Genomic DNA, 25,843 nt, shown 5'->3' on the forward strand with positions numbered 1-25,843 from the left:
TTCACATGGAATAAAATATTTATTGTGGTTTTTTCTCCTGTGACATGAGATGGTTTATCTTTCCCAGTTCTCCAAATGACACTGTTGCAGAACCTCTTTCAGCTGGTCTAGCCTGAAAATTAAAAAAAAAATAAATAAAGCTATTAAAAATAGATGCACACAATCCTGATTAACCCCATCAATACTGATCTATATATAAAAAAAAAACTCTACTGCAAATTAATTAACTAAAAAAATAAACAGAAACATGAACCCACCAAGAAAAGTGATCTGTCTTCATAAGCTTACCTGTGACTCATGGTATTTCCATCCTATCATGTAGTAAATCTGATATGTGGCAGGTACAGAGCCATCCTCATTTCCGTACATTTCTGCAAAGATAAATAATGGTTAAAGCCCCCAAATATACAAGTAGGAAAAAGAAAAACCTCTACTCAACAAAAATCATATCCTCCAAAGAAAAATGGATAACACAACACTCACAGAATTCTGACAGTACCTCACGTGAAAAATTCTTTTTTGTTTTTAAAGATTTATTTATTTTTATTGGAAAGGCAGATATACAGAGAGGAGGAGAGACAGAGAGGAATATCTTCCATCTGATGGTTCACTCCCCAAGTAGCCCAACGCCTGGAGCTGAACCAATCCGAAGCCAGGAGCTCTTCCAGGTCTCCCACACGGGTGCAGGGTCCCAAGGCTTTGTGCTGTCCTTGGCTGCTTTCCCAGGCCACAAGCAGGGTGTTGGATGGGAAGTGGAGCTGCTGGGATTAGAACTGGCACCCATATAGGATCCCAGGGCATTCAAGGTGAGGATTGTAACCACTACGCTATCACACTGGGCCCATGAAAAATTCTTAATACTGAGAGCCTGATAGCAAGGAAATCATTAAGGCTACTGGACCTGTGATCCCAAAGGAAGAACATGACAGCTGACAGTGTCTTAACAAGGAAAGAAAAGCCACTGGTAGTGTGAAGGGAGTCTGCTGGACAGGGTCCAGGGAGCCGACTGCATCAGAGCAGGCGGGAGGGGCCTGCATCCCGGCCTTACCTCGGTACACAGCTGCCGCCGCCAGCATCGTGTCTCGGTGCAGCAGCGCTTTCCTATTCCAAGAACAGTTACTTTCCCCCATACCTGAAAATACAGTACAGGCAGTTTGAGAGAGTGCAGCAAATACCCAACCCCATGTCGTCCAACAGCACACCCGTCCCCATGGTGTTACCAGCACTAGCACCTTTCTAAGGACGCCACAGGATGCCTCTGTTAGCTGCTCTGTGAGGAGGATGGCATAGTGCCACAACGCTTCACTCCTCCTAAACCATGACACGTATGATGGTGACAATTGGATGCAGGCTTGGCAACCGGTCATGTGGTTATGTATCCTCAGGTTGTACTAATCCCATCGTAGGGAGGGATTAGGTGCTTCATCCTGAGACAGTTCTTTAATGCTTTACAGTTCACTTGTAGAATTCTTTTAGACAATCGTTAAAAACCAGGGTGATAAATACTAACCTAATATTCATTAAAAGTTAGTATGATTGAATTCTCAAAAAAAAACCAAAAACACAAACTGTTACCAATATCCATATTTGAAAGTATGTAAAATCAGAATCTCAGTACTAGCAATGCTTTTGTAAGTATATGATCAAGTGTCACTCACTTTGTTTTGTTGTTTTATTTTCATAATTTATGAAATAAACCTGTCAGTATTGGTGTTCTTCCATATTTTAAAAATAGTAATTTGGGGCTGGCACGGTAGCCTAGCAACTAAAGTCCTCACCTTGCACATGCCAGGATCCCATATGGGTGCCAGTTCTAATCCCGGCAGCTCCACTTCCCATCCAGCTCCCTGCTTGTGGCCTGGGAAAGCAGTCAAGGACGGCCCAAAGCCTTGGGACCCTGCACCCATGTGGGAGACCTGGAAGAGGTTCTAGGCTCCTGGCTTCAGAGCAGCTCAGCTCTGGCTGCTGCAGCCACTTGGGGGGTGAAACAGTGGAATGGAGGATCTTCCACTCTGTCTCTCCTCCTCTCTGTATATCTGACTTTCCAATAAAAATAAATAAATCTTAAAAAGATGTTTTCCTAAATTTAAAAAATTCGTTAATCAGCCTTATTAAGCAATTAACAAATTAACTAAACCTTTTTTTCTCTTCAATCCTAAATAATTCCTATTTTGCTCATGACAATCTGCCTCTGAAACCACAGACGTGCCTTCTTTGAGTACGACAGCCTCAATTCATGAAGATCAACAAACATAAAATCACAGATTAACCATGAATACATGTAGCTCCTGCTTCTGCAGTCAAGGGAATGCTGAGCTCTCTGACGGCCTTGGTGCCATCACCTCATGCCCACCACAAATCTACTCCAAAGGCCCCGAACACCAGGTGGGTGGAGGCAACGCGCTGGCAGACTCTTGCGGCCACCTGTGTGGCGCTGTGGACTGTGTCCTGTCCCGTGACTTGCATCACTGGATGAGGGGAGCACAGGGGGAAATTACAAATTGTTTAAAAAATAATAATAAATGTAAGATACACTAGAAATTCTAAAATGCCTTCAAAACAACTGAAATGAGGATAGCCCAAGATTATCAGCCATAGACTGCCTCTGAACATCTGACAGAAGAATCCGGGTGCACCGATGTGCAGCCCACTCTGCCTCCGAGGAGGAACACGTGGCCTTGCTGAACTGCCTTCTGCTTCAGGAATCAGTGAGGTGGTAAAACATATTCTGGACTGTAAGATTATATTCCCAGTTTTAATTCTTATGCAACCTGAGGCAAAGTCACTCCATGTCCATTAAATTCAGTTTATTCACTTTCAAAATGGAATGATAAAACTTCCCAGCACATCTTGACCAAAGACCTTCAGGAAGAAATATCCAGGACTTCTAAGTTTCAGAGCTATAGAAAAATCTGATTAGCACATAGCCATTTAATACTCTCACAGTGTTTTTAAGGTTAAGTTCAACTTCTTAGTAAAAAACCTAACTTCGCTTACTATGAACAATACTGAGTATTGTTTTAAGAAAAAGAACAGAACTTACCTTAAAATCACTGTGAAAGCCTTGATAATTTTTCATCAGCTGGTATGCAACTTGTTTTGTAAGATTAAGTCAACATTTTGGACTTTTTTTCTGTGAATTAATAATAATGTCAGCTTAAATCAGGAGACACATAATCAAGAAAGGAACGTAAAGACGAATGTCCTTTGAACTGAACTTCAGAGCAACGTGGAGGTCCTGCTGACTTCTGCTCAGCAAAGCTGCAGCCCCGGGAGGACCCAGGCACTCGGCCCCACTGCTCAGCCCACTGCCACCAGTCCCACCCTGGCAGCCCCTGACTTCTCAGGGTAGACGGTTTGTGATTTCAGGACATGAACCAGGCTGTTTGACTACCCTGAAATCCTGGCTCTAACACTGAGAAACTTCCTCCCGCTTGAATAAGTCACTTAACTTCTGTGTTGATGTTTCCCTGTGTGTACCGGGTCAACCTGAACATGCTAGGTCTTAGCTGTATCTTTCTTAGAAACTATGCCTTAAAAACAATGCCGGGTGAGCTCTTCAACACCCTTTGCTGGCTGCCTCTCCTCAGGAAAATTCTCCCAAGACACCACAATTTTCCTCCCCAAATAACCCAGCAGTCGTTAATGGTTGTCACTCCTGTGATTCCCTCCTTTCTTACAGTCAGGCAGTGCTGAGTTAGCGCCAGAGGATAAAGGCTGCGAGTGTCCTCTGAGGCCTGGGTACTCTCCAGCAGCCATTGCATCTGTGTGCAAGGCGAAGCCTCCCCTCACAGCGACACCGCCCCCTCCATTCCCCTCAGGAGCACGCTTCTTTCAGCTGCCTCTTGTGCGGGAGCTTCGGAGGCTGGGAGTGCGGTGAGCGACTTGTTCTCTTGGATTCTCCATGTGCTTCACCAAATGCTCTTCCTGCACAGCTGACTGCCCGCGTCTCCCCACCTCTCTCCTGGGACATGAGCTGCCTGGGCTCAGGAACTACATGTTTCCACCAGCAGTTCAGCGGCTGGACACGGCAGATGTGCGATACAGTGAAGGAATGTAAAACCAGCCAGTGAGTCTTACTTTTTTTAGTAAATATATTTTTTACAAGTTACTTTTAGATAATCCCCCTTAATTTTCCTACGGATAAGGGTTATCAAAGGATAAAATGCAGAGTTTGGCAAAGGCCTTACAGCAGAAATAAAACTGGTCAAGTCTCTTCCAGGTAAATATTTAGAAACAGTTTCAGAAAATCCATGACCATCTCTTCTCGGCCTTTTGGCTAAGATCAAGTGTAGAAAATCCATGACCCATTTAAGAACCATCAGGGAAATGGGATTATCAGTGGGGAAGTGGCATAATGTCATCTTCTGGAAGTGTACTGTAACTTGGTCTGATTAAAAACACAGGCAGCTGTCACTTTAAGATCAGAGTACTTGACTGAATTTACACAGTAACTTCAATGTATAAAAACTAGCAAGGGCACAGTATAACTGTGGATTCAACTCATAATTCCAGATTTACTGGGATCCCAGATAAGATATTTAATTCATCAATGCCTCAGTTTGCTCACTTGTAAAATTATGTTATTATAAAACCTCAGCAAATTGCCCTGCACGGAGTATTTTTAAATCAGCTGCATTAACCTTTTCTAACAGATTGGTCTGATTTCTAGTCTGCCTTTTCTTGAAATGAATCATTAGCCCAGCACTTAAGACTAGAACCAAAATAAATGCTGATTTCAAAAAAAATTTTTTATAGTGTTTAACTTATTTGAAAGAGATAAAGGAAGTCTTCATGCATCGATGCACCCCTTAAAAGCCCACAACCCCAGAGGGACAGAACCAAAAGCTGGGGACACAATCCAAGGCTCCCTAGGAGTGACAGAAACCCATCTACTTGTCTTGTGTCACTGCTGTGTCCCAGGGTTGTCTTCACAGCCACAGCTGAGGGTGAACCCACTCTCCAAAGTGGGACATGGACTCTTAACCAGTGTCTGCTAGTTCAAATGCCTGCCCCTAAAAATATTCATGGGGCCAGTGTTGTGGCATAGTAGCCTAAGCCTTCATCTGTGGTGCCAGCATCCCATGCAGGCACCGGTTTATGTCCCAGCGGCTCCACGTCCGATCTAGCTCCTGCAAATGACCTGGGTAAGCAACAGAGGAAAGCTCAAGCTCTTGGGCCCCGCACTCATGTTGGAGATCTGGAAGAAGCTCCTGGCTCCTGGCTTCATATTGCCTCAGCTCCAGCTGTTGCAGCTATTTGGAGAGTGAAAAAGCCAGTGGAAGATCTCTGTCTCGCCTCTCTGTAACTCTACCTTTCAAATCCAAAGTCTCCGCATTGTGGTGCAGCAGGTTAGGACACCGCCTGGAATAGCAGGTGTCCTGCTCTCACTTCTGATCCAGTTTCCTGTTCTTGTGTTTACAAGCAGCAGGTGGCTCACATGCTTGGGTTCCTGCCACCCATGCTGGAGATGAGCCAGAGTTCCGGATTCTGCGTCAGGCTAACTTTGCCCTGGGACTTGTGAGCATGCGGAGTGTCAGCCAGCAAATCCAAGTCCTCCCTCTTCCAGTCAGCATTCCTCCCTTCCTTTTCCTCTCCCTCTCTGCGACTATTTCAAATGGTTTCCATTCAATGTTCAAACCCTTTACCCTTTCATTTGCAATCTATGATATTAGTTCCTGATGATAATAATAATAAAAGGATCTACTGGATAGGAACTTCTGCTACCAAGCACACATGCCCATTAGCACTAAACTTTTTCTTCTAGAAATCTGCTCTTCCTCTTAACCAAAGTAAATCTCATCTCCAGCCTTTGTATCTCATCCCTTTCCACCTTCTCAGGAATCTGACATCACGCTCATCATCACCATCACCTCCTGTGTCTTCCAAAATCACCTCTCAGGCAGGTGTTTGCTGGAGCAGGTAGGATGCTGGCTGTTACACCTGCTTCCTCTGCCAGAACGCCTGGGTCTGAGGCCAGGCTCTGCTCTGGACTGCAGCCACCTGCTAATGGACACCTTGGAGGACAGCAGGTATACCTCAGGTGTTTGGGTCCCTCTACCAGGTAAGAGGCCTGGACTGAGTTCCAGGGTCCTGTCTTCACCTGGCCCAGCTTAGGTAGTCGTGGGACTTTAGATGTGTGAACTGACAAGAGAAGCCTCTGTCTGTCTCTATGTCTCAAAATTAAGAAAAGATCCCTTCTTACATGGAAGTACATGAGTTCTCCAGTTGTAAGTTAAACAAGTTCAAGTCTGCTTTCCTTCACAGCCATTCTTGAGAGAACAATGTATGTGTTATCCCTTAGAACAAATCCCAGTACTTCCTTTCATTTCCTTACTTCAACAGGAGAGCTCTTATCAAGGCCACCAAAAACCTTGTTCTGAAGTCCGGTGGATTTCCTTCGTAGCTCACCTTTTGCTTTAGGTGCTGCTGAGTGTTCTCTGTCCTGTCACACTCTTTCTCCTTAGGTTCACCTTTCTATTGTCTCTCCTTAACAACTCTCTGGCTTCTCCTTTGCAGATTCATACTTCTATCCAGTTGCTACACAAGTGGCTTCCTAAATATGCATGTTCTCATTTCCGTGATCTCTTCAAATGACTCAAACCAAATGACTCACAACCTTTCACTTGGGCCAGTAGCCTCCTCTAAGCTAAACTCAAATACCCAACTGCTAGCTTGATATGAATTTAATATCTCAAAAGCACTTCAGACCTGATATGCCCAGATGTAAACTCAGGTGCTGCTTCCATGCCTTCTTGATCTACTTCTGTTTCCTTAATCATTGAAGGGCATCATTTATCTGGTTATGTGAGCTGTAAGTCCACTAGGAAATGACTCCTTCCCTCATCAGAATACATCTAATGCACCAGTAAGAGCAGAAACTTTTATCTCCTAAATAGCTCTGGAAGGCACGCAATTTTCTCCTTCTATGTTGCCATCATCTTAGTACAAATCACCATCTCCTACCACCTAGCTTGCCAGTCCAATCTTTACAAACACAAATATGACATTCTCTTGCATCAAGGACAGTCATGACAAGACCTACAAGGTTCCGAGGCCTGATTCCTGAAAGGCAGAGAGGAAAGACAGGACAGAGAGATCTTCCATCTGTTGGTTCATTTTCCAAATGGCCACAACAGCCAGGGCTGAGCTGCTCCAAAACCAAGATCCAGGAGCTTCATCCAGGTCTCCCATGAGGATACAGGGTCCAAGCACTTGAGCCATCTTTCACTGCTTTCCCAAGTACATTAGCAGGGAGCTGGATTGGAAGCAGAGCAGCCAGGACTCAAAACAGCATTTTTATGGGGTTGTAGTGCTGCAGTCCTTGTCACGTTTTTTGCAAAGGGACCTTTGCATCTGCCATTGTCTTTGCTTGGGACTCACTTCCCTGCCATTTCCATTTCATTAACTCATCCCTGTTTTCTACAGCATGGCTAAATTGCTACTTCCTCACCTAAGACTTCTCTAGTCTTCGTTCTGGACCTGTCAGAACCTGACAGAATGTAATACTACACTAACTCAAGTATTTGCTTCCTTGTCTTGCACCCAAGGTGTCAAGTGTTGCTGGGAAACTTACTGATACATCCTCCCATCCTCAGACGCACTCTTTAAAGAAGTCTTACCATCTTTTTATTAGCAGCCATAGCACATGTGCCCCTAATTCGTAGCACTGACCACAATTCTTTGCAACAGTTGCCTGGGGCCCACCTCCTACACTCTGTACACAAGTGCCATTACAATTTTTTTGCTTCCTCCTCAACAATGGATCCACTATCTGCCAGGAAGTGTGCATTCAAAATATGTGTTATCAAACATGGTAAAAAGCTTCTTTAAAGTGCCTTACCTTGCAGATCTTCCATTAGCTCAAACATTCCAGGATAGTTAACTTGAATTTCATCAGTGTCCTATGTAACAACAAAAAAGCAATATCCAGTTGATAACCATCATTTTAAATAAGACCTAGGTTTGAAAAGGGGCTGTATAGATAACCCAGACCAATCTCTCATAGTAAGATAGAAGACTCTGTAACCTGACTTTTGGTTATTTATGAAGGTCTCAAATTGCTAAACAAGTATTCCCTACTGTGAGACAATCCCTTCAGTTTCATTAACTGATTCTTATTTTTTCTCTGGAACAACATAAAATTACTCTGTTCTGGAAGCTACGATTTATCACCCTCTTCTCTAAGACTGAAAATTCCTTCTAGATATCTCAATTTTAGGACGGTGGAAAGGAAGGGTCTCATCTTCTAGATAAAAGTGAAAGATCATAACTGTTTTTTCTGTTGTGTGGTTTTTTTTTAAAGACCTATTTTCATTGGAAAGTCAGATATACAGAGAGGAGGAGAGACAGAGAGGAAGATCCTCCATTCACTAGTTCACTTCCCAAGAGACCACAATGGCCGGAGCTGCGCCAATCCGAAGCCAGAACCCAGGAGCGTCTTCCAGGTCTCCCACATGGGTGCAGGGTCCCAAGGCTTTGGCCGTACTTGACTGCTTTCCCAGGATGGGAAGTGGGGCTGCCAGGATACGAACTGGTGTCCATATGGGATCCCGGCATGTGCAAGGCGAGGACATTAGCCACTAGGTTACTGTGCCAGGTCCTCACAACAGTTTTTTACTACATTTCCCTGTACATAGTCAGCATGAATAAATGTTAACACACGGCATGCAGGACCCAGCCCAATATGGTCCTCATGACTCAGCTTCTACAACACTACCGGGTGAGGGAATGTATACTCTGCTGACCACACACAGGTTATTTCCCAAATAAAGGATAGCGTGATGATAGAGTGATAGCTTGAAGCAGGAGTCTACTGCAGATAATCTCCCAACAGCCCAGTGCTTCCTGGCTCCTCCCAGCCTTAAACACACAAAAAATGGACGGGCAGATAGTAAAGAGCTGATCAGCCTTTTCCAAGCTGTCTGTTCTAGCCTATAAGGAAAGAACATATAAGACATAGCAGTGAGTTTTTAGGGAGCAAGGAAAGAGATATCAGAAGTCAGACTTTTCACTTGAGGCATAATGTAACTCTATATAGTTTATTCTTTCTTCTTTTCTTTAAACATAAACATGGATCAGGTTTTGTGTATGCTTTAATGTCACTCCATGAAAATTTGCACCATACCTCCCCATATCACCTAATCTTCTCCTACATCCTCACCTATAATTTGTTTCCTGAGTGATTATATTCTTTTTTTTTAATCACTTCAATTTTAAAAATTTTCCTACACTTTTCAGGGGTTTTACGATCCCAGATTCTTTTTAGCTCAATTATAGGCTTATAACAAAGCAATATGGAAGGAAATTAAGAGGGTGGCCTATATATTTTTTTCACTTATGTGAAACTGTGGACAACCAAGTATCTATCTCCCTTTGCTTAACAGCAAGCTTCCCGCAATTGTCAAATGTGCCAACAGCCCATAAAAGGCATCTGCCCACCTGTGACATTATATGTTGCTATAACGTTGATATTGTACCTAAAAATCTTATGAGCTGTCTCTGTGATAAAACCAGACGGACCAACTGCAGCCAGCTTTGTGACCAGAGTGCGTGGGGCAATTCACATGGGCGAGAGTTACCTCGACGTGGTTATCATGTTAAATGGCACACCGCCAGTGACCTCTGAGCAGCCAGTTCTGAACATGCAGCATATGTTAAGTATGACGTGTTAATGTGCATGTTCACAGGACTTTTTTTTCCCAAGTTCCTGCTCCTCAGCACCTATCAAATCAGTTAGTTGTGTCCAATTCTACCTCACGTCCCCTCACTCCATAAATTCCCAAATCCATTTGTGTACAGAGACACATTTGTATTTTTGTTTTTTCTCTCTCAACCATTTAGAGGCTTGTAAAAAGTTTTCTTCTCTGAAGCCTTAGCATCTAATGTTTATCTTATGGTCACGGAAGGGAAAAGGGGCAGTGGGCCAGCTGCTCGGGCAGTATAAGTAAAGGGATTAGTAGAGATCACGCTTTAAAATCACTGGTTTCTCATCAATTTTTAGCCATATCGGATTTCTTGAAATCTCATGAAAACCACTAAATTGACCTCTACAAATGCACAACAACCAATTTGTATACAATGTCCCAATATTAGATCTTCTACACACTAGCAACAGATCTGCTACGGATAGAAAAACTACTGTATCCCAAGTACTTAAAACAGGATCTGGTACCTAAAAGTACTCAGTGTTTCTTGTAAGGCTAACTAAATAAAATGGAACACGAGGACACTGTAGTATTGCTTCTACTGGCCAAAAAAAAAAAAAAAAGAACAAATTTAAATGCCATTCATAAGGAAATAGTTAAGTAAATGAGCAGCATGCATGAGGACAAACGTACCCAGACTAATTTAGAGACGTTTTTAAAATACACTGCTATGAATATAAACTAAGTTTCAGAAATATGTACATATAATATGAGTGTCTATATAAAGTACAGCAAAGCAGTGCTTAAAAAAAGAAACTGCGAAACATGGCGTGCCAGACTGATAATAGTAAGTATCACTACAACTGCAGTTCGCAAAGTCTGGTTTGAGTGCCGTGTTCCCTGGGACCCAGGGCGTTTCCTTAGTAATGCGGAGACGCTATTTGCCCTTTCTATCTCTTAGCCTACAGTGGTATTTTATAGAAACTACATGATGCGTGGAACAGCAGTGGAATTCAATGCAGAAGCAGGTATGAGAATCTCTTTTACTAAGGCACGTTAGGGGACTTTAAAAGTTAATGAAACATACATGTTACAGAAAAATTCCACATGGGTTTAAATTTGCACTAAAATAAACCTTTTACACAAAAACAGGTTAATAAGTGACAAGTATATTGTTGTTAGTATTACATGGATTTAAATGCTGAATTTAAATACTAAAGCAATGTAGTTAATACTGACATCTGTAAAATACATTAACAAAAGCCTCAATTATTTTTAAGTGTGCAGAAGGATCCTGAGACCAACTGAGACTTTTGGGAATAAGGAATGAGCAACTTGCTTAGGTTTCTGCACCTACTTGGGAAACCCAGAAGAGGCTCCTGGCTTCAGCCTGGACCAGCCGTGGCCATTGTGGCCATTTGGGGAGTGGGGTTGATGGAAGGCTTTCTCTGTGTCTCTTCCCAACTCTCTCTGTAGTTCTATTTTTAAATAAATAAATCTTTCAAAAAATTTAAAACATATTAAAAGCTTATGAAAGGCAATCCTGCACACAGGTGTCAGGGACCAAGGGTTAGTTGGGTTAGTTCTCAGCCTATTCTAGTCTGTTGTTTTTCTCTGGATAACCCTTCCCACCATCGGGGCTCTGCTGGTCCATGTTCTGTACTTTTTATCAAAACAAGGAAGGCTAGGGCAACCTATTTTTGGTTAGATGATTATATGAAACACATAAACACTAAATCTTCAAAAATAATCATTTTAATCTCAAGCCTATCACCTTTAATCATGCAATGAAAAAAACTTACTTCATCAAGGAATTCCAATTTCCTCTAATCAGGTTTAGAGTTGTTTATAGGCCTATGGAGCCCACAAAAATCAAGTGCAGTAAATCGACTCAACTCACGTCTGAACAGAGTAATGATTCTTTCGAATGGCACTGATGTTGGAAGACGTGAAGAGGCAACCTCTCCCGAGGACTGACACCCCTCTGCGAGCCTAACCTTAGAAGCTGCTAGAGCGGAGGACTGGGAAGGAGAAGACCTTAGCATGGCCTATGTGTTACAAGCCCTTTGTCTTGTGTAAAACTAACAGCCACCTGAGGTTAGCAGCATTTGCGTCTTTTAAAAGAAATGACCGTTGGAAAGAGGTGAAGTAATTGACCCGCTTCGCCTAGCCGGTAAGTGCAAGCTCCGTGCGAGCGGCAGGCCCAGAGAATGCACTCATCCCTGCTTCAGAAGGCTGCTGGTGCTGGAAGCAGCATTTAAATCACTTTTGCTTGTCATCTGGAATGCTCTCAGTTCATCTAACACTCAGCTCTGGATTTGGAGATTGGGAAGAAATAATATGTTTAAGAAAACAATCTCCATGTTAACATGGCACCTTTTTTGTTTTTGTTTTTTACCTACTAATTCAGGTAACAAACAACCAAAAATTTTACATTTCTACCTTAACCTCAATTGGAGCTTTATCTTAAAATAAGGAGGGAGGGATGGGGGAGGAGAAAAAATACATCCAAAATCTTTGTAGAATGCTGTGATTATACAGTTTTCAGTCTTGAAAAGAAGCTGTTTCTACATTGTGCGGTCACCAGCTGACATGGTTCCCTGGATAGTTACCACGGTCAGTGTGTTGAAGCCAGCTCTCCCGAGCAGATGTCCCAGGTCATTGACCGCCGTGAAAGGTGAAACGTGGGGAGAAAAGCCGCCTTCTCTCTCCGTTTCTGCTAACTGCAAAGAACACCGAAGCTCGTACAGAGTGTCGCCGCCAAACATGGCGCCAATAAATACGCCATCTGGCTTCAACACATAATGGATCTGCAATAAATACAAGACAACAGGATTTTACGTGTCGAAATGTCAAAAGAATAACTAAGGGGCATCTGAATCAACCATTTCATGACGACCAATCTTATTTTGCCAAACAATGATTTAAAACATCTAAATAAGCAACGGTCAGAATATCATTGCTGTATAATGGATTTGTAAAGACAGACGATCCTGTTACTACTAAGAGGAAGAATATGCTGAATCTTTTCATGTTTACAACAGACATCACTCACTCACACAATCAGAAAACTGCCAAAAGAAACAACAGTTTTCAGTGTAGAAGATTGCAAAAATCACAATCTTTGCTACACCTATGCCCTTTGAAATGTCATTTTCCAGCAACTCCCACTGTACCTCTGGGGAGACTGGCAATGGTGGCTCAGTGCCTGTGCTCCCACCACAAGACAGTTACCCTGCCACCAGCTTTCTCAGGGTTTAGGCCTGCCAGCAGGCCCCAGGGTCACCAAGGGTGAGACAACGGTGCTCTTTAAGAAGCACAGGAAACAAGCTGGTGAGGAATGTCTGCTTTACTATGTGCAGGTTACAGTTTTTAAAGGGTAAGAAAGGGGAGGGCAGGAGGGCATCTTCTGACAGACCCCTCTCCCCCCACTGTAAGTGGCTATATGACACATCTATTTCCCTTGACCTTCCAGTCATGTTCCATGTGTATTCCCCTTGACCTTCTAGTTGTACCTCAGGCCATGGGCAGGGAAACTCTGAGCCACGCCCACCAGGTAGCAGGGCAGGGGCCTAGGGCGATTGCCCACAAAGCTTTTTATTTGTTTGATGATTTGGTTATTTATTTTGAAATTCAGAGTTCCAGACAGAGGGAGAGACAGAGAGTAAGACATCTTCCATCTAGCAGCTAACTCCTCAGATGGCTTCAATGGCCACGGCTGGACCAGGCTGAAGCTAGGAGCTTCTTTCAGGTCTACCTCATAAATGGTAGAGGTCAGAGCATCCGTGACACAAACAGGTGTCAATATCCGATGCCAGCGTTGCAGGCAGTGGCTTTATCTGTTATGCCACAACACTTTATCATGTCACTTTCTTCTTCAAAGTTCGCTAGCGAGTCTGGATTACACAAAGAATAAGTCCTACATGTCTTGACTGGCATCCAAGTCCTCCTGCATCTGATCTTAACACGCCCCACATCCTAGCAGTCATCTCCCATATTCCGTGACTGTCTTCTTGGAATGCCTCTCCTGTTCACATCTTACCTATCCTCTAAATCCTGTCCAAGTGATTCCTTACTGTGCAAGTGTTCCTAGTCCATTCGAAGCTACAATGATCTCTTCCCTTCCTTTGAGTCCTTGTCTTACCTGTTCATGAATAAATATCAACTAGTACTAATCTATACCCTATAATGCATAGGAAGAAAGAAATGGGAATATGTGTCTACCCATAAAAAATTATAGGCGATTAAGAGACACAAGGAATCTACAGAGAAAACGGCAATATATTTTTGCGTATTCATTAAGCTCTCATAAATAAAAATTATCTCCACAATTTGATTCATTAAACTCTCAGAGACAGTCACTCAATGTACATCTTAAAAATTACAAACTGTAACAAGTATGAGTATACCCAGCCCACAGAAGATATAAATAGTGAACTCAATTCCACTATTTGCCAACTGTCAGACCGCCAAGGAAATGGTTTATGAATATGAATGCACCTCTGAGTTTCTAATAATAAAATAAAGCAAAAACAGTAAAATCAGTAAGTTTCCTCACCTGTTCAAGTGCTCTAGGAAGATCATTCACCCAGTGCAAACTATAATATGAAAACATGTATTTGTTTTAGCTTAAAATTCGTCTAATTCATACAACTATTATCTGTACAATGAAAATAGTTTTAATGTCAATGCCTGAAATCACAAATTAAAAATCAGATTCTTTTCATATAGGTTTTAAAATAATGAACTTCTCAGGGAAGTGCTTATCACATTAGAAAATCCCATGCCACATTGCTTATCACTTTGCTTAACTAAAAACTCAATTTGGCTATCTAATTACTATTCACCTAAATATAATGTAAGTCATTTCTACTTAGGCATTTCATCAAAATAGTGGTGGACAAACCCCTTATATGAAGAAAGCAATGTAAATTACCATGACATATTCAAAGGGGCTTATCAATTAAATTCAGAAAGTAAACTACAGAAATACTGTACTCCAAATCTTACTTTCCTAGAAAAAAAATCATAAGCCAATTAAAGCTTTTCCAGAGGCAATTCACCAAAAGTGTGAACTCAGTGAGTTTTCTGATAAACGACATCCCACTTTTGTTTGTTAGGATTGTTTTATTATTTTTACATGAGTTTGAGGTTCCCAGCAAAAATGAAAGGAAGGAAACGACTTTCCATAAATCCATCTCCCACTCCACCCCCGCCAACCTGTGCTCAATCTTTGTCAGAGTGGCATGTCTGTGCAAACTGGTAAGCTTACATGGACTCACTGTCGTGCACAGTCCACAGTTTATACCAGGGTCCACTCAGATACTGTATGTGCTCCGATCTGTGGTGATATACGCCCACCACCACAGTACCACTAAGAGTAGCTTCAAAGAATCCTCTGCGCCCTGCCTATTTCATTCCTCCCTCGACTATAACCACTAGCTGCCACTGGCCTTTTTTAGTGTCCCAAGTTCTATCTTTTCCAGAATGTCATAGACACACAGTACAGCCTTTTTTGGACTGGCATCTTGCACTCTATAATATGTGTTCAGTTTCTTACATGTCTTTGAATGTCTTGAGAGATGATTTGAAAGCAACTAAGATGTCCTTTGGTACTGAATAAATAAACGGTCTATGCAGACAATGAAGTATTCTTGGAGTGCTGTCTGGATTCACCCATCTATTCAACCAGCAAAGGGCATCTTAGTTACTCCCAAGTTTGGAGAATTATGAAAAGAGCTACTCTAAGCATTCATGTGCAGATTTCTGTGTGGAGCACGAATGCTGCATCATGTGGTATGACATGTTCTGTTTCACAGAAAGTGCCACACTGCCACCCAAAGTGGCTCAAACTGTCTTCCCAAGTGGCTGTGCCATTTGCATTCTCAGCAGTGATTAATGATAAGCTCCAGTTGCTCTGCAGCCTTGCCAGCATTGGGTACTGTCAGTTCAAACTTAAAACTTGGGTTTAGGCCCAGTGTGTTGACTCAACTAGCCAATCCTCCATCTCCAGGTACAGGCATCCCATATGGGTTCTGGCTCTAATTCCTGTTGCTCCACTTCCCATCCGGCACCCTACTTATGGCCTGAGAACAGTAGAGTACGGTGCAAAGCCTTGGTCCCCTACACCTGTCTGGGAGACCCAAAGGAGGTTCTTGAGTCCTGGCTTTGGATCGGCTCAGCTCTGGCCCATGAAGTCATTTGGGAAGTGAACTAGAGGATGTAAGATCTTTCTCTGTGTCTCTCCTTCTCTCTGTATCTGCCTTTCCAATGAAAATAAATAAAACTTTTTTAAAAAGTGGGTTCTAATTCCTTCTCTAGGGCTCTTTAAACCACAATTCTGTTTTTTTCATTTCATAGTGGAATCTGTGTACTTTCATAAAACTTTCAGTACATGATAAAAAAGCAAGGAAAAAAAGGCACACACTGTACAAAACAGCAGGGGTCCTCAACTCCCCCAGCTTGCCTGGGACTGAGAGATGATCGGCGACATAGTACTTTGTACGCTGTTCTGCAGTGATAGACTTGGTGCAGGGAGCCTATAATAACACGCGTGGACTACCATGTTGGTAAGATAGCCGAAGTTTAGTAGTGGCACCAGGCTTTTATAGACTGAGGCTCACATAAGGTAAGGGAGGAGATAATGAGGAGCTTATATAGTTCCCATAAACCTTTCCATAGAACCCATCAGTTGTTTCCACATCCTTGTTTGAAACTCTCTGTTTTGTATATCCAATCAAGTATCCTCATACAAATGATACCCAGTCAGTTGTTGTTAGATAAGTGATATCCTATCAATCGTTATCCCATGTTTGCTGTCCTTCTACAAATCACAATGTCCTTCTATAGTACTTCATATGCTAAACCTGGCAAAGCCCTGGGAAGACTGTGATTTGGTCACTTGGTTTGTTTGTTTTTTAGAATTATTTATTTCACTTGAAAGCGTTAGCAAATCTCCCATCCTTTTTCATCTGCAGGTTCACTACTCAAATGGCCACAATTAGGCAGGTATAAAGTGGAGACCCAGGAGCTTCTTCAGAATCTCGCACATAGGTGCAGGGTCCAAGGTATTGGACCATCTTCTACTGCTTTCTCAGGCCATTAGCAAGAAGCTGCACTGGAAGTGGAGCAGCTGGAAATGAACCAGTGCCTGCGTGGGATGCTGGCACCACAGAGGGTTGGCTTGCTCTGCGCCAGCCCTGACTGATCACTTTAAATACACCTAACATGGAAACTCTAAAAGAAAGCTGATTTAACTATAAGACAAGAAAAACAAGATTATCACAGAGAATATTCTTTCTATAGACTGAGTTCTTTGAAGGCAGGGTACCTGACTCCAAAAAAATTAAGGTCAGTGCTTCACATATTATAATGTAAGGAACAGAATACCTGCTTGTGTGTGATAAATGTGAAGGGACATGGTAGTTTGAAAAAAACAAGAACATTGAAGATTATATCCCTATGAGAATTGAAGTTGAAGGAAATTCTAGTATTGTTTGTTTGTCAGATGAGTTTGTGATAAATCTGTGCTAATATTTGTCCAGTGAAGCCAGTGTACAACTTCGGTCACCATCAATATTAATTCCTAAATAGTAGCTTACATCGGGGGGAAAGCTGTAGCAAAAACCAAAAACAAAAAGCACGCAAGCAAAGTAACCCACAAACCTTGAGAGACTATATAACATTTTCTTCATGGGGAGCACAGAATCCGTTGGATGTGTTAGAGTTTACTAACACAGCTGGCATTTGGGACAGGGGTTAAGATGCTGTGTGATGCATCAACGTGCCTGGATTCAAGTGCTGGTTCTACCTCTGACAGTAGTGTCCTGCTAATGGACGTTCGGGGGGAAGGGGGCAGCGAGTGCCTGCCTTCTAGGGGAGAGCCACATTGAATTCAAAGGATGGGGGATCTCTTTCTGTCTCTCAAATAACTAAAAACGGGGAAAAAAACCCCTCTCCTCTAACCTGTAAAAATAAAAAATACCAGTATTCTCAACATTTAAAACCCCAAAGTTATTAAGAATTTACTCCACTGTCAAAGTTGCTCCATAGTCTACTGTATTAACTTGTAAAATTAACAAATATAAAATAGTGAAATGCTACAGCATGAATTATCTACCCATGAATATAACATACATGTTTTTAAAAGTATAAACAGATTACCAACCTTAAACTGCTAACCACTAGGTCAAATGTATTTTCACGGAAGGGAAGGAATTCTTCATCGGCTAAAACGTGAACGGTAGGAATTTCTGTTTCCAAAGAATTTTTCTAATGATAAAAAATACAAGATCAAAAACATTTTTATATAGTCTAAATTATTAACATGATCATTGCTAAAGTTAATGGGATATTCACTTGGCAGTTTTTGTCAGAGAAAAGATGACATGACGGGACTCAACAAATATTTCATAAATGACACTTAACATCAGCCGGAAAACTGGGCAACTGGTTGAGAAAAACATTGACAGGACCCATACTTCACAATAAAACAAGTCTCAGAAAGTCAAAAGCGTCAGGGGAATAACTGGAGGTACAAGAGAACAGATGAGAATATAGGTGATCCCTCATACTTGGAAAGTCTAACGAAGCACAACTCAAAAAGCTAGAAACTATCAAAAGACATCAACAGCTCTTGAGTTGTACAAGTTATTAAAGAAATATAAATTTTACTTTCTTTCTATCACACTGACAAAGATAAAAAGGACCAGCCCATGACTGACAAAGAGGAGAAAATACTAGCTTCACCTAACATCGTTTCTTAGTCTTCCTAAAGACACCCTGGGGATGCATATCCGGAACTTAGAAATGAAGACTGGTGACGTCATAGATTTTATTACCAAGCATATGTTGTCAAAGAATTAAATCAAATGCAAAAGTTGCGTCATGTAAGGATGTCCTCTGCAATTATACAACTGCCTCTTAATAGGAATGTAGCTAACAAACCAAGGATTATTCACATTAGAATATCATGTTCTCATTTGCAAAGATGGTACTCTCACACATACACAATATGGACTGACAGAACAGAATGATCGTCTGTTAAAAGTACAGAATGTTAGCATGATACTGTGTGCATAAGATTGTGCGCAGGGTGGCAGGGAGCTAACATCTGCAAAGGTCGAGCCCAGATGTCATCAGTGGTTGCCCCGGAATGGTCATTTTTCCTTTTTCCTTTGTATTTTCTATACTGTTTAACTCTGCTTCATGGGTGCCATTTTTAAAACCAGGGGAAAAATCAAGTTCTATTCAAAGACACCTACCAAAGCATTTTCTGCAATGTCTGTCTGGAAAAACTTTGCAACAGTTTCCTGCAATGGAATAATGAAAGCTGATCAGACATCAAACCAAATCAAACCCACCCAGTAACAAAAAAAAATCCATTGATAGATTTCTGAGAGAAAAAAAAGATGATACTCCCAGGTTGATTTTCAGCTTTATGTGGGTATCTTTCTGCATAATGCCAGTAGAATACGATCCTCAACTGGAATTATCTCTGGCTCCTCATTCAACCCAGTTTTCCCAATATTTTTCTAGTTACAAAAGTCAAAACTCCAAAATTGTCCTCTATCTACTCATCTAATAGTCATTTAGTAAATCTTCAGGGTATGGTCTAGGTACTGGGAATTTAACTGGACAAAAATAAAACCAGGAAGAAAAGATAGAGAGTAAATAAACAAACATATATTAGGAATTATGAAATTCTAGGAAAACATTTTAGGTAACTCACAAGTGGAGCAAAGGGGGAATTAGTTTAAAATAAAATAGTTGGGAAAGCAATCTTTGATGAGTGGCCATCTGAGCAGGGACCTAACACGGGAAGAACACAAAGGATGAGTGTGATACGATGCCCTGCCTCCTTGAGGCACAGCAGGAGTCCAGGGCTGCTAAGGGATAAGGACCCTGCAGTATCACTAGGCTGTTTTTGCTTTTTTTTTTTTTTTTTTTTTAGATTTTATTTTTATTGGAAAGGCAAATCTATAGAGAGGAGACAGAAACATCTTCCATCCACTTGGTCACTCCCCAAGTGGCCAAAATGGCTGGACCTAAACTGATCTGAAGCCAACAGCTTCTTCTGGGTGTCTCATATGGGCGAGGATCCCAAGGCTTTGGTCTGTCCTCTGCTGCTTTCCTACCCACAAGCAGTGAGCTGGATGGGAAGTGGAGAAGCTGGGACATGAACTGGTGCACATATGGGATCCAGCACTTGAAGGGGGATGGTTAGAAGCCAACAGTTCTGAGTGGAGGGCTAACCATGATTGGATTTATTTTTAAAAGAATTACTTTCATGTGAGAGGAGGCAGCAGCGGTAAAGGTAGAAGTAGGGAGATCACTGAAGTGAAATAAGATTTCGGACCAATGTAGTAATGGTGAAGATGGTAAGAAGTGGTAAAATTATTGCTAATAGTTGAGTGTGAAAGGATACAAGAAGAATCAATGCATGCGAGTTTAAATTTTAAAAACCACAATAGATTTCTCCTGCCCATCATATTTGATAAATCATGAACTTTAGTTGATCTTGACAGGTCTCTCTCATGCATCCTATTAATTCTCTCCGCTGCCCCCACTTAGGTGGAAACTCTACTTCTTCTACAGTGCTCCTAATAGTCTGTTCCTCTAGCGAATCCTTCCTGCTTACCACAATCAAGTTACTCAAGCATCATTGTTATCAATAGCACCTTAAAGCTCTCCTCCTTAGCCTGTTTCCTGACTTCTGAAGTTAAGAACAGCCAATCTAGTTCTTTAAAATCACAGGTTAGACTCTGAGAGGTTCTCATCTACTATTTTGCTTTCCTTTAACTCCAGTGACACATTAGTGCCTGTACCATTTCTGTGTTATTTACTGTTACTAATAAACAGTTTTAGGAACATTACTCCCTCCTCCCTATTCTAATGATGTATCCATTTTTACAAAGTAAACTGTATTCAGAATTTAACTGTATGGCCTGGTGTGAGGGTGTAGCAAGTTAACCCTCTACCTATGGCGGCAGAATCCCATATAGCCATTGGTTTGTGTCCCAGCTGCTCCACTTCCAATCCAGCTGCCTGCTTATAGCCTGGAAAAGCAGGACAGGATGGCTCAAATCTTGGGACTTGCACCCATGTGGGAGACGACCCAGAAATAAGCTCCTGGTTCCTGATTTCTGGCTTTGGATCAGCTGAGCCCTGGCCATTGTGGCCATGTGAGGAGTGAACCAGTGAATGAGAGGATGGAAGATCTTCCTCTGTCTTTCTTTCTGTAAACTTGCCTTTCTAATAAAAATAAATAAATCTTTTTCTTGAAAAGCAATTAATATTGCATCTAGCTAATAAATTGCTTCCTAACCTATTTGTTATGAATGTTGATCTGATTTATTACGAATTTTCAAAAAAACAAACTGGGAACAAAATAAAATACACCTCACACAGATGTAAAGAAATTACCAGTAGGGATATTGAATAAAATTATTAAATGTCAGCACCAATATAATCAAAATACAAATATAATCCAAATTACATTGATTAGGAAAGTCTATCCTGGGGTCAGCGCAGTGCTATAGCAGGTTACTCCTTCACCAGTAGTGCCAGCGTCCTCTACGGGCTGCTCCGCTTCCTATCCAGCTCCCTGCTTATCAACTCGGAAGGCAGCAGGAGACAGCTGCTAGAGTGCCTGCACCCACATGCAGAATCCCAAGGGAGTTCCTGGCTTCAGATTGGCTCAACTTTGCTGTTGCAGCCATTTGGAGAGTACTGAGCGGAAGGAAGATCCCCCACCCTCTCTCTGTATACCTGCCTTTCAAAAAAAAAAAAAAAGAGGTCTACCCTTTAAATCAGTCAATTTTGTTTCTCAAAAAATTATCAAATAAATACCTTATTCAAATGTTGTGCTATGTAACCTCTTCCACTACCAACATCCAAGGCCAGGGGGAAATCTCTAAAAAAAAAGACACACAGAAGTTACACTTTGTCTGAAATAACACAGTTCATATAATAATTAACAACTAATTCTTCTTAGGGAAAAACATTTGAGTGAACGCAACTTTCATCAAGTCACATCGGACCCCTTCTGCCCTGCCCTGGAAGCTACACCTGCCAGTGGGTATCCTGTGAATCTGTCCATTTCACACATGTGCAGAGCTTTCCAGAGCGGACTCCATGATGCAGAAGGAAGAACAGACTTAATGAGTCCATTTGAATTCAAGAATGCAATCAGATGAAGAATGAAAAGAAGCTCATGTAAATTAACAGGAAAAGAAACAGCATACTTCACTGGAATTTAGCAACTAGTCTTATTTACAAAATTCTTGGAGGTGATAGGAACACTTAGGAAGAAATCATCCTGTGAAATCCATGAAGTAGTAATAGCTAAACTTAAAAAAAAAAAACTAACATCTAACTTTCACTGAAAACTTACTAGTTTCAAAGTATTATAGTAAGTCTCAGAAGCTAAATCCATCTAGGCACCTCAATTAATAATCAGCTGTCATAATCGGAAATCAATCAGCTTGAAGACTGAACTACATTAATATCGTCTAAGCAATGCTTCCTTTTAAAATATACCAAGGCTTACCTAAATCAGCACAGGCATTTCATGGTAAGCTACAAGTTTAAGAAAAGTTTACGAAATAAAAAGCTAATTTTTCTACTCCTAGCGTTTTTCCTGAAAAACTGAAGAAGTCCCTTTTCAATTTCTCTGAAACTCTGCCAACAGTATGGAATAACAGCTGGCAAACAGCTGGTGACAGCCAACCACTTGCTCACCTACAGCCTTCTATCTTCATTATGAATATATGCAATGTAACAGTGGTGGTACCCAGGCTTTTGAATTACAAAGACCTGAGCTACAATTCTAGGACAGCAATTTACTCACCTCCTGACTACAGACAAGAAATTGTATCTTTGCACCTCAATTTCCCCATTTATAAAATAGACGTTACTGCCGCCCTCCAGCAGGATGAGGGAATGAAACGAAAATATGCATGTGAAGTGTTCAGCAGAGTTCAAGTCCTAATTATCACTGATTTTAACACTATAAGACAAAATTCAGTTTCCACAAATGAGACAACATTTAGAATCTGGAGCTGGTTAAAATCATCAAAAGGTAAGTACTGACAACATAAACTACCATTTTTTAATAGCAACATTACATTTTTAATAGAACATTATTTATTGCAAGGAATATTTTGACCTCAATTTTAATACTTTAATTCCAAAAAAATTAATGTTAGCTTAGCGTATGCTTTTAGCCAGAATCCCGGATCCTTGCACAGATTTCAGTTTTGCTTAGTGCCATGAGAAAGCAGTTGTGAAAGCTAAACTGACTTACATTTAAGGCTTCATTTATTACATCACTAATGATTATAGTGGTATTTTTTTACATCTTCGGAATCACAGAACTAATAAACGGGCTGTCATAGCACTGAAGCATCTTCTTTTTTTTTTAACTTACAAAATTAGCTCATCACAAGACTGGCAAGTATATATATTCAAAATAAATCCATCCGCTTGCAAGGATGTGTCTAAGATATGACTGAAACAGTTATTGCTTTGGGGGCTGGTGCAGTGGCTCCACAAGCTCATTGTGCACCCTGTGGCACCAGCATCCCACACAGGCACTGCTGCTGTCCCGGCTGCTCCACTTCTGACCCAGCTCCCTGCTTGTGGCCTGGGAAAGCAACGGGGAGGATCCAAATCTTTGGGACCCTGCGCCCACACGGGAGACCCGGAAGAGGTTCCTGGTCCCAGCTTTGGATCAGCTCAGCTCTGACTGCTGCAGCCACTTAGAGTGAACCAGCAGGAAGACCTTCTTTCTCCATCTCTCCTTCTCTCTGTAAATATGCCTTCCAAATAAAAATAAATGAAATCTTTAAAAAAATAAAGAGTTGCTGCTTTTACATTGACTCGCTTGAGTCTTCCCTGCAAAGTGCTCTGCATGCTGTTATGATAAACATCACTTACCTGGCTATGTCATAGACACGGTCTGCGATGCGACTTCCAACCTAAGAGGCAGAGACGAACCGCAGGTAGGCTGAGTAGGTGTACTAGGGAAACACAGCGACAGACAACGCTCTGCAAGTTACACATGCTTCAACGTGGCAAGCACTCTCCTTACCCCCTTTCCCACTGCACCTTTCTTCTCCGATTCAGGACACTGTGCAATAAAATATCCCACGAGACAAATAGAGGCAAATATCATAAGGAACAATCACAAGATACAAGACTAACCATTGTAAAAATATTTAACCTTTGCATTACACTCTATGCCACATGAAATAACAGGAATAAAAAGCAACAGGTGGGCCCCGCGTGATGGCTTAATTGGCTAATCCTCCCCTTGCAAGCACCAGTATCCCATGTGGGCCTCGGGGTTCATGTCCAGGTTGCTCCACTTTACTTCCCATCCAGCTCCCGGCTTGTGGCCTGGGAAAGCAGTAGAGGACAGCCCAAAGCCTTGGGACCCTGTACCCACATGGGAGACCTGGAAGCTCCTGGCTCTTGGATTGGGATTGGCTGAGCTCTGGCCACTGTGGCCATTTGGGGAGTAAATGAGCGGATGGAAGATCTTTCTCTCTGTCTCTGCCTTTCCAAAAGCAAAAACAAAAAACAACACCCTGCATTTCCAATAAAAAAAAAAGCAGCAGCAACAGGCACATTACTACCCACAGATAATCACTATGAATTGCACAAAAACACAAAGATTATTTAGTTTAGATTATTGATCTATAGTGTCACTACTGATCAATGTGCAAATGGTCATTTAAATAAAATTGTATTCAATGACTACCAATAAATTCTGCAGTGTTCCTAAATGAATGGATAATTCTTCTGAGCGATCTTTGAAAAGTAATCTCCATCTGAAGAACGCTCATCCTCCCACCTAACAGCGGCGCAAGGGAAGTACCGCTTCTCACTGGGCTTCCTCCCTATAGTGGGAAGAAAGATACGGGAGTCTAACACACTTCACAGCTACTCCTCCTCTCTGAACAATCCCAGAGTCGCTCCGAGGAGTCGCTCCGAGGAGTCGCTCCGAGGATTCGAACGCTCAGCGCGCAGATGTGTCTGCCTCTCGGAGGCAGAGCACAGAAAGCGCTCCAGGAGAGTGGAAGAGCCCACTGTGCACGTAATTCCCACCAGGAATCACATGTTTATTAGAACAAGAATATTCACACACTCTGTCATATTAAGCCTGCTTCTGTACACTGGCAAGGCACTCGGTCAAGTTCCTTGGGGAAGAGACCCCACAAACCCTTCCAGAAGAAGCCGGCAACCTGGCAGACCAAGGCCGGATGGCTAGAATACAGAATATTCGCTAGGAGCGAACTTTCTATCCCCGAAACAGACATTACACATCTCCGAGATGCTGTCGCAACAGAGGCTTTCTGAGAAAGTCCCACTGCGGATCCCTCAGCAGGCCCATGCTTGCACCGAGATCTGCTCAGAGCCGCCTGCACCTTGGCTCCTGAAGAGCCAGCGGTTCGCCGAGGCCTGCAATGGGGGGCTCCCTCCGTCAGCAGGCCACCCGGGTGGGAAGGACAGCGCCTCTGAGACAGCATCGAGATCTGCTCAGAGCCCTGCTCACCAGACCACTGCTATGCGAAATAACAACAGCCAGGTGGGTAATCACAAATTTCCTAGTAATCACATTAAAAAAAAAGCTAAAAAGGGAATTTTGATTTTTTTTTCTAATCCGCCACACCAAGGTTATTTGCAGGTGTAATGAATGCCAAGACTACTCCTGGGATATCTGATAGCCCCACCTTTGCATACTCAGTCGCTGAAACCCAGCACGTGTTTTGCATCTCAGTGGGACCGGCTTCACTTCGAAAGGCCACCCAGGGCCACAGGTCCCGTCCTGGACCTCACGGGCTCCTAGTGACCTGGGCAGCAATTCCTCCATCGCTTATCTCTCCTCTACGATCTCCCCTCAGTTCTCCCGAGGGACAGCGAGCCTGACCTCAGAGACTCAACAAGAAGGCACACTGCAGCTCTCTGCGGTCCTAGCAGGGGCCCCAGAGCGGAACGTCTGCTGCTCAGGGTCACCCGGCCCCCAGCCCCGACCCCGGCCTCGAACTCGCAACGTCTGGGCGCCGCTCTCACCTCCTCCTTGAGGTAGTCAAACTGGGTCGACTCAGGCTGTCGGGCCGCCCAGTTCTTCTGTTTCCTCTTCAATTTACGATCGAAGATATTTAGGGCTCCGGGCGACAGGCCGCCCGGGG

At 42.4% G+C, this 25,843-nt stretch overlaps 1 protein-coding gene across 1 annotated transcript; it reads right to left on the reverse strand.

The window, feature by feature from the left end:
• On the reverse strand, positions 1 to 25,782 carry NDUFAF5 (NADH:ubiquinone oxidoreductase complex assembly factor 5). Its single transcript, XM_058679647.1, has 10 exons — positions 25,725 to 25,782; positions 23,586 to 23,626; positions 18,911 to 18,958; positions 17,815 to 17,918; positions 14,206 to 14,245; positions 12,260 to 12,457; positions 7,844 to 7,904; positions 1,049 to 1,132; positions 289 to 371; positions 1 to 112 (listed from the first exon to the last, which is right to left on the reverse strand). Exons 6-10 carry the CDS (start codon positions 12,413 to 12,415, stop codon positions 20 to 22), a joined length of 477 nt encoding a protein of 158 aa, XP_058535630.1. The 5' UTR covers positions 12,416 to 12,457; positions 14,206 to 14,245; positions 17,815 to 17,918; positions 18,911 to 18,958; positions 23,586 to 23,626; positions 25,725 to 25,782; the 3' UTR covers positions 1 to 19.
• Positions 25,783 to 25,843: the final 61 nt, after the last annotated feature.

The sequence above is a fragment of the Ochotona princeps genome, chromosome 22 (assembly GCF_030435755.1).
Source record: "Ochotona princeps isolate mOchPri1 chromosome 22, mOchPri1.hap1, whole genome shotgun sequence".
Taxonomy (NCBI): domain Eukaryota; kingdom Metazoa; phylum Chordata; class Mammalia; order Lagomorpha; family Ochotonidae; genus Ochotona; species Ochotona princeps.

Coding starts and splice junctions, on each gene's coding strand:
- NDUFAF5 (XM_058679647.1), bottom strand. CDS start 12,415: ATGTTTGGCGGCGACACTCTGTACGAGCTTCGGTGTTCTTTGCAGTTA. Junction 7,905..12,259: donor GCTTCAACACACTGACCGTG/GTAACTATCCAG, acceptor GTTGTTACATAG/GACACTGATGAAATTCAAGT. Junction 1,133..7,843: donor GCTAATGGAAGATCTGCAAG/GTAAGGCACTTT, acceptor CTGTATTTTCAG/GTATGGGGGAAAGTAACTGT.